The sequence below is a fragment of the Geotrypetes seraphini genome, chromosome 2, assembly GCF_902459505.1.
Source record: "Geotrypetes seraphini chromosome 2, aGeoSer1.1, whole genome shotgun sequence".
Taxonomy (NCBI): domain Eukaryota; kingdom Metazoa; phylum Chordata; class Amphibia; order Gymnophiona; family Dermophiidae; genus Geotrypetes; species Geotrypetes seraphini.
In genome coordinates this window covers 208,599,581-208,612,997 of record NC_047085.1, presented here as the reverse complement: position 1 = coordinate 208,612,997, position 13,417 = coordinate 208,599,581, and the positions used below count along the sequence as shown (strand labels likewise).

The window sequence follows — 13,417 nt, the reverse complement described above, 5'->3', positions numbered from 1 at the left end:
ATAAGAATCAATGCGCATGCCCCCTCCCTCCCTTCCCTCTGCCCCTGCCTCAGAGAAGCAGTGTAGGCCTCCCCCCCCCCCCCCCCCGCCCCAGGGATCTACCTTAATCACTGGTGCTCCAGCAGGGAGAGTCAGGGCAGGCGCAATCCTCTTAAATTCCTGCCCACACAGTCTCACTGAAAAAAATGGCTGCTGCTAGTTCCTGCGGCAATTTGCAAGATCAAGAATGACACATCAACTTCTACTGACCCATGCTCGACGTTCTTATTCATGTATACTGTTACTTTTGGAACATACTCTGACAAAGCTGTCTGTTGGGCAGATGGAGAAAGGATGGGGAGTAGGGGTGAGAGGTAATGGCGGGAGTGTTGGACATGCTAGTTGATGGATAATTTGTTCGGGTGTGTTTTATTATTGTCACTCCTTCCATTGATCGTTTTGCAGTATGGAAAATTCTGTTTCTTTTTAAAAAATTTCTTTAAAAAAACCATGTGGTTTGTGTGTACATTGATTAAGGCTGAGAAGAAATAAGAGTTTTAAAGTAGTGCAATAACCCACTGTACCAGGTTTCCACAGTGTCCCATTTAAACAAATTCCAATTTCTAGGAGCTTTAAACATATGGCTTGTGTTACGTAAACGTTCTGTGACCAGGAGTTCTTTTCTGAGCCTTATGCAGGTTGTACCGTAGCACCAGGGCTCACATATATGGAAACTGTGCAGCAGACAATGATGACAAAAGTTATCAGGGTACTGGATTGCTTGGTGTCAGGTCAAAAGCGCGCCGGGACAAAGGCACGCCCAGACAATTGAGCGCAGCGTGGAGGCGCGCGCTGCTCTAAATTACTGTTTTTAGGGCTCCGACGGGGGGCGTGGGGGGGGAACCCCCCACTTTACTTAATAGACATCGCGCCGCGTTGTGGGGGCTTTGCGGGGGGTTGTAACCCCCCACATTTTACTGAAAACTTAACTTTTTCCCTGTTTTTAGGGAAAAAGTTAAGTTTACAGTAAAATGTGGAGGGTTACAACCCCCCAAAACCCCCATAACGCCGGCGCGATGTCTATTAAGTAAACTGGGGGGGGGGGTTTCCCCAACAAAACCCCCCGTCGGAGCCCCTAAAAACTGTAATTTTGTGCGGTGCGCGCCTCCGCGCTGCGCTTAATTGTCGGCGTGCGCTTTTGTCTTTCACGCCGTTGTCTATGAACCGATTGCTTTTGCTAGTACCATCATGGGATAGCAAGAAGGACATTGGCAAAGGACATCAGCTAATTGTTTAATATCTCCTACAGAAGGAACACATCCTGAACTTTCTGATCTAATTGCAGCAAACAGTAACCCAGCATTTGGCAAAGTGGGCATTACATAAAGCAGGCAGAAGTCAGAGGTGTTGGCTCTGCACATCAACTTTTACCACAAATTTCATGAGAGGTTAATATCGTCAATGATATTTCTATTTCAAATCAATTAATACTGGTTTCTTTCTTAAGGATTTTCCTATGGGGAGCAGGTGGTGTGCCTACTGTCAAGCACACTTGAGTTTTGTTTTGATGTTAACAGGCTGTTTGGCAAGATCGTTACAAATCTGCTATAAAGAGAACAGACCTCACTACAAATAAACTCTATCAGTGGAGAAACACCCCCTCCCCCCTCACACATCTTCAAGGGGCACAATGCAAACGAGCATTCTCAGGAATTAAGGCTCCCAAATATATTTTTAAAACTAAACTAAAGAAGCAGAGAGAGTGATCTGACAACTTGGTGCCATCTAGAACAATTCTTTAAAAAGTGAAGTCGAGTTTGTCCTTGCTAAAAACGCTCTGGCACTACCTCATTTGGGAAGAAGCTGGTGTGAAGGTTGCCTTGGGGGGGAAGGGGGGGGGGGGAAGCCCCGGTGCCACGCATGCCTTTCCTGCGTAGGAGCTTCGCGTTTCCTGTCGACAGAGCTTCAGATCTTTTCCCACCGCTGTAACTGGGACCCGGGCGGCCTGTGAATTTTGTCTTTTGACAGGCCACATCTGTCCGGTGCGCGCGCACCCCACCCCTTCCCGGCGTCCTCCTAGCTGAGCTGAGCAGCAGAAAAAGGTATTCACCGTCCACCCAGGCCCCTACTAGTTCTTGTCTGCTACTAGTCTCAAACTTTCAAGCAGCAAGCCATCCCCCCTACAGGCTGCGAGTGATCGGAAATCCTGAAAAGAAATCTCCCATAGAACAAAAAGTAAGACAGGATTTCACCGATTCCCGCTTAGCATCATTGGAATCCGTGCCCAGACGCCGGATTTACAAAGATTTTCCGCTACCATTAGATTACTTTTTCTTTAGGTTATTGCTGGCCATGTGTTATAGCTCTAAACTGGGGGAAAAAAAAAAAGCCCTTTTCTTTAATTCCCTCTTTTTTTGTACTGAGGCCAAATGTCAGCCTCTTTTTGCCCTTTAGTTGCTTTCTCCTGCCCGACGCTGTGGGGGTGGCCGGTGCCAAGCTGGCACCCGTTTCCCCGCGCCCCTCCCTTTCTTATCAAACTCCCCCCCCCCAATAGGGCGGGGAGGGGGAGGGGGTGGTGTCTGCTGGCTCACAATGCACTGCATTGCATAATATAGGAGCATTGCTAATGACAGCTATCCAAAAAGCGAATCAATAACTAACCCATTTAAACGGGCATTTTATTTGGAAAATTGAATAAAGTATATAGTTGAAAAAAAAAAAAAGAATAAAGTTCAAGTATTACCATTTTACTTCTTTCCATTAATCGACATCCTCTCCTCCCCCCCCCCTTCCTGCATTGGGTATTTTTGCAGCATTTATTTTAAGTAGGAATGAAATCAAAGCACAAAAACTCCCCAAATACCCCTCCCCGATACTTCTTGAATTTTGGCAAAGCATGCAGCAGAAGCGGCGGCCGCACCAACCTCCGAGCAGGGGCGACTGCGACAGCTTGGCGCGGTCCTCGGGGAAGGAGTCGAGCAGGCGCTTGAAGAGCCGGCCCAGGTCCGAGTAGCTCCGATGCAGGTACAGGACGTTGCGGTCCGACCACTCGGTGCGGATCTCGAAGAACTCCTCCTCGTCCCCTCGCCGGTTGATGATGAGCCGCCGGATGCCGTTCACCCAGCAGCCCCGCACGAACATGTTCACCAGAGAGGTGCCCTCGAACACGGCCGATGCCATTGCCCGCCCCCGGGCACGCACATAGCCCACCCCGCGCCCGCAGATCTGCCCCCGTCCGCCGGGCAATGGGCCGTGGGGGGGGGGATGGGCGGGAGTCGTATTCTATAAGGTATAGACGGCTATATCAGCGTCTAGGCGTAATTATTGATCCCGGCGATTCCAATGTCTCGAATAGCGTGAGCTGGCTCTCCTTCTCCCCCCCCCCCCCTCTCGCGGCTGCACTTCGGGTTTTCCGGCTGGGTTTGAAGGAATTCAGCCTCTGCAGACTCAGCTCCCCAGCGAAAGGGAGGGGTAAAAGTTTTGGTGGCGTTTTTTTTTTTTTTTTTTTAAAGTTTGTGGCGCAACAGATTGTTGTTCCTCTCCTGCAAGCGGGGAAGAAGAAGATTTCTTTTCGGGTGGGGGGGGGTGAGTCAGAAACTTCGCCGCTTTCCCTTCTACCTCGATTCCTCAACTTCTTTCCCCCTCAGTGGAAGTCTGAAGCGCGCAGTAATAAGAGCATAGAACGAAAGGGAGGTGGAAAAAAAAAAAAAAAAGTCGTCCCAGGTTTGCCCGGCTGGAGGAGAGCGGAGAAGTGACACGCGAGGCGGCCGCGGTCAGTGGCGTCCAGCCGAGCCCTGCCCACGTCTGCTGCTTCTGCTCAGCCAGGAATCCGTTCTGCATTCCTGCCAGAGGGGAGAGGACAGGACCCCGCTCCCTGCGCGCTCTCCCGCCCTTTTGACTCATGGAGGAGCCTGACACGAGCCCCGCCCGCAAACTGAGGACGATGGGTTCATCTTACCACCACTTCACACACACAGTAAAACAGAGATAAACCCCCCCCCCCAAAAAAAAAAACAACAACAACAACAAAACCCCAAAACAACAACAACCCTCCTTCACATGGCTTACTGAGGACAGGGAAGGTGGAGGTGAGAGGTCTTTCCCTATTCAAGATGATGGAACTCCTCTGGTAGCTGGTTTTGAGAAAGGTTTGGACAATTTCCTTCCCCCAAATTACCCACCTTAACACCTTCCAATTAAACAAATACCATAAATAGATTGTAACTCTAACTGCATTCCATATGTATTTTTCATACAGTTCTTCACTGTCAGTTTAATTTCCATCCTATAAGTTCACATAGAATTTTTCTTTTTTTCAACCATCTTTATTTTCTCTTCTTTATTAATTTCCAGGTACTTTAGTTAGATTGTGAGCCTTCGGGACAGTAAGGGAATTTTTTTTAAGTACCTTCTTACTTCTCATTTATAATCTTAATGTATATTTTCTTCAAACCGCTTAGAACCTAAAGGATATAGCGGTATATAAGAAATAAATTACATTACATTACATTTCCTGGAGGAAAAGTCCATGGTCTGTTGTTGAGACACGGGGGGGACACGGATAATGTTTGAGGAGATACTACAGAGGGTTTTAACACGTTATTAACACAAGTTATTTTCTTCACCGCTGGGGAATAATATCAAGATCTAACCATCCGATTCACAGATAAGTAACCATATTTTGAAACTTTTAATAATATCAAGTAGGATGGTGAGGGGGACAGTGAATTTCAATGATGGTCCCCCAATTAACCCCAGCTTGGTGAATTCACCATTCACGGGGGTTGGTTCTGAGATATTCACTATATTTAATCAAGAATCAATAAAGACACTGTGATTATAGCACCTGTTGTTGAGAAAGACATGGGGGAAGTCACTGCGTGCCCTGGATCGATAGCATGGAATGTTGCTATTCCTTGGGTTTTGGCCGGTACTAGGGACCTGGATTGGCCACCCTGAGAACAGGCTACTGGACTTGATGGACCATTGGTCTGACCCACTAATGTATTCTTATCCCTATTAATATTATTATTGTTATTAAAGTGACAGGAACCCTTTCCCAACATGTCACCCCCTAATACCTCACCACTAAGGACTGGATCCAAAAAAATTGTTAAAATCCCACGGGGCCAATTAATTGTTCGATTTGAAAATGGCGACCGATGTTCAAACAATTTTGCATGCGAATGAGTTTCTTGCCGGGCCTGATCAGTTGTTCGAGAAAGCGACAGACACACAAGCAGAATACATCGAGCATGCACATGTGCCACAATAAGAACATTGTAGGGGTACTTTATGTAGCACGTATCATAGGCTCACTTAATAGGCACGCTTCATATGCATTTATAGCCATAAAGCGCTTGTGTCACTTCTGCGACACACATACGAACATAACTGCTGGGTCAGACCAGTGGTCCATCATGCCCAGCAGTCCGCTCACGCGGCGGCCCTCTGATCTAAGACCGGCACCCTAACTGAGACTAGCCCTACCAGCGCACGTTCTTGTTCAGCAGAAACTTGTCTAACTTTGTCTTGAATCCCTGGAGGGTGGTTTCCCCTATAACAGCCTCCGGAAGAGCGTTCCAGCTTTCTACCACTCTCTGGGTGAAGAAGAACTTCCTTATGTTTGTACGGAATCTATCCCCTTTCAACTTTAGAGAGTGCCCTCTTGTTCCCCCCCCCCGTCCCTCCCCCTCCCCCAGTTTCTCCTTTGGAACTTTACTGCAGCCTTTACCAGTGCACATGAGAGACGTCCCTTTTAACTGTCAAAAGGGCCAACTGTCCCCTACCAGACTTCCCTCTAAGGCACAGCATGCACAACCACACACTGTTCTTAATGTGGCCATACATCATTCCTGAACCTGCTGCAGGAGAAGTGTAGGAGTTTATGTCACTGAAAATACTGCTCAGTGAAATGAAATGAAGCCACGACCACGTTTTTAAGTATGAGTTGTACTTAAGTCGGGCGTCTGTAACTCAGGGACTGCCTGTAACAATAAAGTTTCCTGAATCAGAGAGAAAGATTTGAAAGACAGAATGCTTTGAGGCACCTGGAGTGGCATTGTAAGAACAGATGTACAACTCAGAACTGAGATGTCCACTTTGGGACATCTCAAGTTCTGTTAATATTGTAGAAAGGGATTCAGAGGCAGATTTTCAAAACTAAAATCTGCCTTTAATATGCTCGCTAAACCGGTTCCAGCCGGTTTAGTGTGCGTGTATTTTAGCAGCGAATTATCAAAACAGTTTACCGAGGTCTTTTCCGAGTTTTCAAGCAGTTTCCGATACTGCCATGCAAATGTAGTACAACAAAGTCATTAATATTAAAATGATCACTCTGAGCAATTCTCTATTATCACTGAGTGATTCTCTAACCTCGTTGTGCCACATTTGCGACCAAAATTTGCTGATGTCTGAGCTGTTGTTGCCTTACTGTCTGATCAGTGCCTGAGCGCTGATTGGCTCAGGCACTGACAGGAAAGTAAGGTTTGATAGCTCACATTCCCCTCCACACAAATTAAAATAATAATAATTTTAAAAAACAACCAAATTGAAGATCGGCAGGAGAGATGCCCACTATCTCCTGCCACATCACACAATCACCCAACACAACTAAACTCCCTCCCCCCACCGCAGCATGAAAGATGCCCACTCCCTCCGACTGCCAAGCAACACCCCTAACCCCCTTGCAGCAAGAGAGATGCCCACTTCCTCCCAACACTGACTTTAAGTGACCCCCCCATCAGCGAGAGAGATGCCCACTCCATCCCACCACCAAGCAATGCATCCCCAACACCCCCAGCAGTGGGAGAGATGCCCACTCCCCCTCACCACCATGCATCCCAATGACACCCCTATGCCTCCGACAATCCCTGCCCTCTCCCCCTTACCTTACTTACGATGGCTGGCCAGATGGATGCCTATTCCATCCAGCCAGCAGGCCCGCCTCTTCAAAATGGTGAGTCTTATCTTCCTCGGTATATCCCATAGGAGGGGCCATAAACAATCCGGGCCAATCAGAGCCTCAGGCCCCTCCCCAGTGCATCTCAGGATGCACCAGGAAGGGGAAGGCCTGCCATTTTGAAGAGGCAGGCCTGCTGGTCGGAGGAAGTAGGCATCCTTCCGGCCAGCCATCATAAGTAAGGTAAGAGGTTGGGGGCGGCTGTTCGTTGGAGATACAGGGGAGTTGTGTGGTGGAAGGAAGGAGTGGGCATCTCTTCTGCTGTTGGGGGGTTTCGTGAGGTGGATTGCTTGGCAGTGGGAGAGACTGGGCAACTCTCCCATTGATGGGGGGTTGCATCTATTCTGTGCATTTGCCCATCGCTATCACCAGCGATGGGCAAATGCAAATTTAGCAAACCTTCGCTACTCTCCGCCAACCTCATTTGCATGAACATTGTTTGGAGAATGACTCACTTTTTTAAATCACTACAATAACGACCTCAACAACAGGCCATTGGGTTTTTTTTTTTTTTAGTCAATGTTTATTTATTGAATTTTTACAAAATTACAAAGTATGGAATAAAACAATCCATAATAGTGGAAAACAAAAGATATGCCAATGAATGGAATCAACAAATACAGAAAATGAAATGCAGAACATGAACATGGATTCGTACATTCCTTAAGAAATTTTCTTCATAGCATATCTAATACAACAAACTGTATCCTAACTACCTAAACAAGCACGTTCCAGGTAAAATAAAGGGAGAGAGAGAAATAAGTGTGAGAAAGAAAGAGAGAAAGAGAAAAGAAAAGAAATAAATAAACAAATGAATGAGTAAGTAGATAGACGAATAAGTAGATGAGTAAAAGAAAAGGGGGGAAGGGAGAAGAAAGACTAGAGAAGGGTCCACTCAAGGGAGAGAAGAGTGCAGGTAGAGTTTCAGTAGATTCCATCTGAGCTGGAAACGAGGAAACCTATTGGAGGACTTAGCCAAATACGCTTCAGTTCTGTACGTGAGACAAACGAGGTTCCACCAATGTGAGTGTGAAGCTTTGGATAAATCCTTCCAATAAGTGAGAATAGTCTTTAAGGCCAAGGTGAGTAAAATATCAAAGAGAAGATGATCGGAGTCTGAGAGATCATCAGATATTGCGGAAGATTTTAGTAAGAGCATTTGGTAAGTCAGTGGAATATTGATCTGGAAGACTGTGCAAACTGTAGCCCAAACTGAGGACCAGAAGGAGCTGATTGCTGGGCAAGAGAAAAGAAGGTGCTTAAGAGTACCAACTTCAGTTTGACAGGTCCAACATTTATTGGAGTAAGTGGGGTTGATTTTATGAGATTTGACTGGGGTCCACGGAGTTCTGTGAAGCAAGAAAAACATATGTTGAAGGATGGATGCAGAGCGGGACGTTCGAAAAGTGGATTTATAAACCATATTCCAGACTTCATCGGATATTTGAATCCCCAAGTCCACTTCCCATGAGGAGTGTAATGGGGTTAACAAGGAAGGAAGGAGGGATTTGAGAAGTTTATAAAAGTGTGATGCTGTATGACCTAGTGCTAAAAATTGATGGGAAAGGGAATATAAAGAGGGAGTAGAGTTTACTGGAATAGGTAAGAGGCCTGATTTATTGAGGGAAGATTTCAGCTGTAACCATTTATAGAAATGAGATTCTTTGATTGAGAAAGAGTCCATGACTTCACTGAAGGTAAGAAAAGACCCATCTGGTCGACATAAGGATCCAAGGTCCCAAATTTGTTGTTGAAACCAGGAAGGCCAGCAGATGGGTTTTTTATCTATCAGAAGACATTTGTTATACCATAAAGGGCAAAAGGAAGATTTGTTCCAAGGTGTGTCCAAGTGGGCATCAAGGTCCATGAGGGTTTTGTGTGTGGTCGCCATGATGGGATTACGGGAAAGATTTGGGGAGTAGTTAGTACCCAGAAGTCTTATCAGCGGAAAGGGAGACATCAAAGACATTTCTAGGCGCAACCAATTGGGGTGATCATTGGGGGAAGGGGATACAAGCCATTCAGCCCCTTTTCTGAGGATAAAGGCTTTATGGTAACTGGAGAGATCTGGAAGGTTGACTCCGCCTTGTAAAGTAGGGGTTTTCAACTTTTTAAGAGAGATTCTATGGGGTTTGTCATTCCATAGAAAACTAAGCATTCTAGCTTCCAGTTTTTTTATACAATAGGGGGGAGCAATAGAGGAAACATATTGAAGATATATGTTAATTTCGGAACCACAACCATTTTTAAAGAGTCGAGACGGCCCCACCAAGAGAGATGTAAGGGAGACCAAGATGACAGGGTGGTGGAAATCTGACTTAGAAGAGTGGAGCAGATTGTTTGGGTAGTGGAAGGTAGGTCCCTATCGAAAGTGATTCCAAGATATTTGATTCCCTTAGAGACCCATGTGAAAGGTTGAGAGGAGAAAATAAAGGGGATGCAAGAATCATTGAGGGGCATGAGTTCTGTTTTGTCCCAATTGATTTTATAGCCTGAGAGCGAAGAGAAGGAAGTAATCAATTGCATTAAAGAGGTCAGTGAGGGTTCCGGGTCAGACAAGTACAGGAGGACATCATCTGCATAAGCCGAGATTTTAAATTCGATATTGGCGATGGTTATGCCTTTGATGTCTGTGGACTGTCTGATGGCTGTGAGGAGAGGTTCGAGGGCTAAATTAAACAAAAGAGGGGACATTGGACAACCTTGACGGGTGCCTCTGTGGAGTGGAAACTGCGAGGAGGCTTCGTCATTAACTATTAATTTAGCAGTGGGAGACTGGTAAAGCAGTGAAGTTAAATGAATGAAGGACGGAGGGAAACCATATTGAGCTAGGACAGCGAAAAGGTACTTCCACTCTACCCTGTCGAACGCTTTCTCAGCATCAAGTGAAGCAAGAACAGCTGGAGTAGTGCTCGTCCGGGCAAAGTGAAGTACGTGGCATAGGAGTCTAGTGTTATCAGCTCCATAGCGACCCTTCATAAAACCAACTTGGTCTCTGTGAATTAAGGAAGACATAACTTTTTCTAAGCGAAACACAAGAATTTTAGCAAATATTTTATAATCTATATTTAACAAAGATATAGGGCGATAATTCTTTACTAACTGAGAGTCTCTGTTCGGTTTTGGGAGAATGATGATATTGGCTTCTAGAAAGCGATTGAGTCCATGTGGAGTTGATTGTAGATCTTGAAAGTAGGAAAGTAAATGAGGCGTGAGGAGGGTAGAAAACGATTTGAAAAATTCCGATGAGAGGCCATCAGGACCAGGCGCTTTGGCTGAAGGTAGAGAGGCTATGGCCTGAATAACTTCATCCAACGATATTGGCTGTTGAAGGGATTGTTGCTGCGTTTCTGATAGTACAGGTAGGTTCAGTCAACGAAGAAAATCAGTGATGGAACTATCAGATGAAATATTATCAGACGAGTAGAGCTCTTCATAGAAAGAGCGGAAATCATTTAGCATATCTTTGGTAGAAGTGTGAATGCTACCATCAGAGGACTTGATGTGGGTGATCCGGTTTTTTGAGCGTTTGCCTTTTAGGTAAGTAGCCAGGAGGTGACCAGTCTTGTTGGATGATGAGTAATACGTGGCAGATCGACGAAAGATGGAAGCTGATGCAAGGGAGCTGAAGATTTCGTTGTATTGAAATTTTAATTGTTGAAGTTTCTTATATAGAAGAGGATCATGTCGATTGTACAGTTGGGATTCACTTGCGTGAATATCAGTTTCAAGTTGATGCAAAGTTGATTTACGTTTTTTGAGTTGGAAAGCCAGGCTTTATAGGATTCCCAAACGGTTGAGAAATGCGATACTGAGTTGAGGTTATTGGTAAATAAAGTTTGAGATTCTGATCTGATATGAGAGAGGAAGGTCTCGTCATGTAGAAGAAAGTTGTTTAGTCGCCATTGTCGAAATGAAGGATTGGCGGACCAGTTGAGGGTGCAGGATACAGCAGCGTGATCTGAAATTGTGATATCATGAATTTGTGATGAGGTGACAAGGTTCACAATGTCTTTGGAGCCCAAAATATAGTCAATTCTTGAATGGGACTGATGGGGAGCAGAGTAGAAGGTGTAGTCTCTAGTGGTGGGATGGAGGATTCTCCAAATGTCCGACCAACCATGGAGGTCCATGAGTTTGGTGAGAGCCGCTCGAACCCTCAGTTTGGCAGGACGGCAAGTAGAGGAGCGGTCGATGAAGGGATCTATCGGAAAGTTGAGGTCTCCTGCAAAGATGGTGTTGGTGGTCGAAGAAGAGGTATTGAGAGATTGAAAAGCTTGGAAGAAGGAAGGGTCATCCGCATTGGGGGCGTGGACATTAAAGAGGTTCAGAGGTTTGCCTAAAATGGATCCCGTGATTAGAGACCATCTACCATTAGGGTCAAAGCTGTGTGAGGATAACTGGAAATTTAGATTTTTCTTTATCAAGGTGATAACTCCATTCTTTTTGTTCTGAGCTGGAGCGGCAAGGCAATGCTCTACCCAACCACCAGTTAGTTTCTGTGCTTCATCCAGAGTAAGGTGGGATTCTTGTATTAAGCAGATGTCCGCAGCAAGATGCTTGAAGTAGTGTAGAATCTTCTTCCTTTTAATTGGATGATTGATTCCTTTAACATTGAGAGAGACAATATGAAGTTTAGTCATCAAGGTGGCCTTGCAGCGGTGTAATCCAGATGATATTGGAGATAGGAGAGTAGAATACTGGTAGGAGCAATGGTGGGTATCTCATCCACGAGGGAGGAAGCAAAGAAGGAAAAAACTAAAACAACACAGGAAACATGCTTGTAGACATTGAGAAGAATAAAACAAATGAAGATCCAAGAATAGGATCGCATGCTGGCAAGAGAGGCTCAGCAATCTCTCCGCAATCAGCCCCATTGTCAGAACAAATGCTGGGTAGGGCCCCGCAAAGTGAAAAGTGGGTTAAGCAGTTTAGTGCAGGAGATCAGGTCATGACTCCTATGGTTTCATCCAGATATTTTTGAAGATCCACTGGATTGTCAAAATTTTTGGTCTGGTTATGGTATGTCACTCTCATGCGGGCCGGGTAGAATAATCCATACTGCGCACCTATGGACTTTAGCTGAGGTCGCATGGAGAGAAAAGCTTTTCGCTTCTGAGCAGTTGTTTTTGAGACATCAGGAACAAATAAAATGCGTTTGCCATCTGCCATTAAATTTGAGGCAGACCTTGCAGATTGGAGAATTTGGATGGCTTGAGGGTAGCGTAGTAATTTTATAACTACCGGCCTGGGAGGCTTAGCAGGCGATGGAGGGCCCGAGGGAACCCTGTGCGCTCTCTCGATCTCTAGAGGTGGAGAAAACTGAAGTTTCAGTGTGTCAGGGATGAAAGTATGTAAAAACGCCATCATATCAGATCCTTCTATTAATTCTGGTAATCCAATGAGGCGCACATTGCTCCGACGCATTCTATTAGATAAATCTTCCAGGTCAGACTGCAAGGAGGTGATCTTATGTAAGTCACGTTGGATTGCCTGGTATTGAGAATCATGTGCTGTAAGCCGTTCCTCAGCTAGATCTAGACAAGCATTATGGTGTTTTAGCTGGGACAATATGGTGCCCATCTCATTTTTAATTTCAGCAGTGGCAGCGAGATTCTCCTGCATTAGTTCGCGGAGAACTTGCAGGTCTTGTGAGATTGAGGAGTTAATTTTGGGCGTGCAGGAGGATGAGGCCTTGGCGGGAGATGGTGGCTCATGTTTAGATCGCTTTGAGGCAGAATGCGACGTGCTGGGAGCCGCGGCAGAGGAGAAATCTGTCTTACCCTGTTTAGAAGACATTCTGCGATGTTTTAAGAGCGATTTCCGGTCACTTTGAAAGCTTCGGGGGCCGAGCGTGGAAAAAGTTTAACGGGGCTGAGCGGAGGAGAAGAGCTAAGCGGCCATCTTACAAGCAGGCACATGACGCCCCCAGGCCATTGGTTTTTAACGCAAATTTTTTAGAATCTAGCACTCACTGACAAAGGAAGTCTATAACCGAACGGTGACAAATAACAGTGCTGTTTTGAGCTAAGCATGTTCATGATTTACAATAAGGTTTATGTTGACTCCTGACACAGGCTCTTTAGCCAAAACATGGTTATGTTGAGTCCTCATTTAATAATTCTGCAAATAAAGATTGTTTCTACTTTTATGACTCACTGGGGAGCCTCTTGATTTTTGATACCCTACTCTGTGTGTCATTTTTTGTTGGGGATTTCCCTCCTTTCTTGTCTTGATTTATAAAATAGGTACACTTACGCAAGTTAGTTAAAAAAATAACTGCAGCAACTAGCATTTAAATCAAGTACTGACCACTGCAGCTGAATCTTACCCCCTATGTTACTTGCAGAAATGGGCATTTGTAAAATACCTACCTGATGGGGGGGGATAACAGCAGAGCTTTGTTTCTGGCAGGACAAATGGTGATTGACTTCTATACTAATAACGAGAAATAAGAAGCAATGAATGAGGTCAGAT

General features: G+C 45.4%; 1 protein-coding gene across 1 annotated transcript in view; it reads right to left on the bottom strand.

Moving 5' to 3' along the window:
• Positions 1–3,768, bottom strand: part of PXDC1 (PX domain containing 1) — an 83,228-nt gene extending 79,460 nt beyond the window's left edge. Inside the window, exon 1 of the mRNA XM_033934825.1 lies at positions 2,904–3,768. Coding sequence (XP_033790716.1) covers positions 2,904–3,159 — 256 coding nt within the window. The 5' untranslated portion in view covers positions 3,160–3,768. The remainder of the gene's footprint in view (positions 1–2,903) is intronic.
• Positions 3,769–13,417: the final 9,649 nt, after the last annotated feature.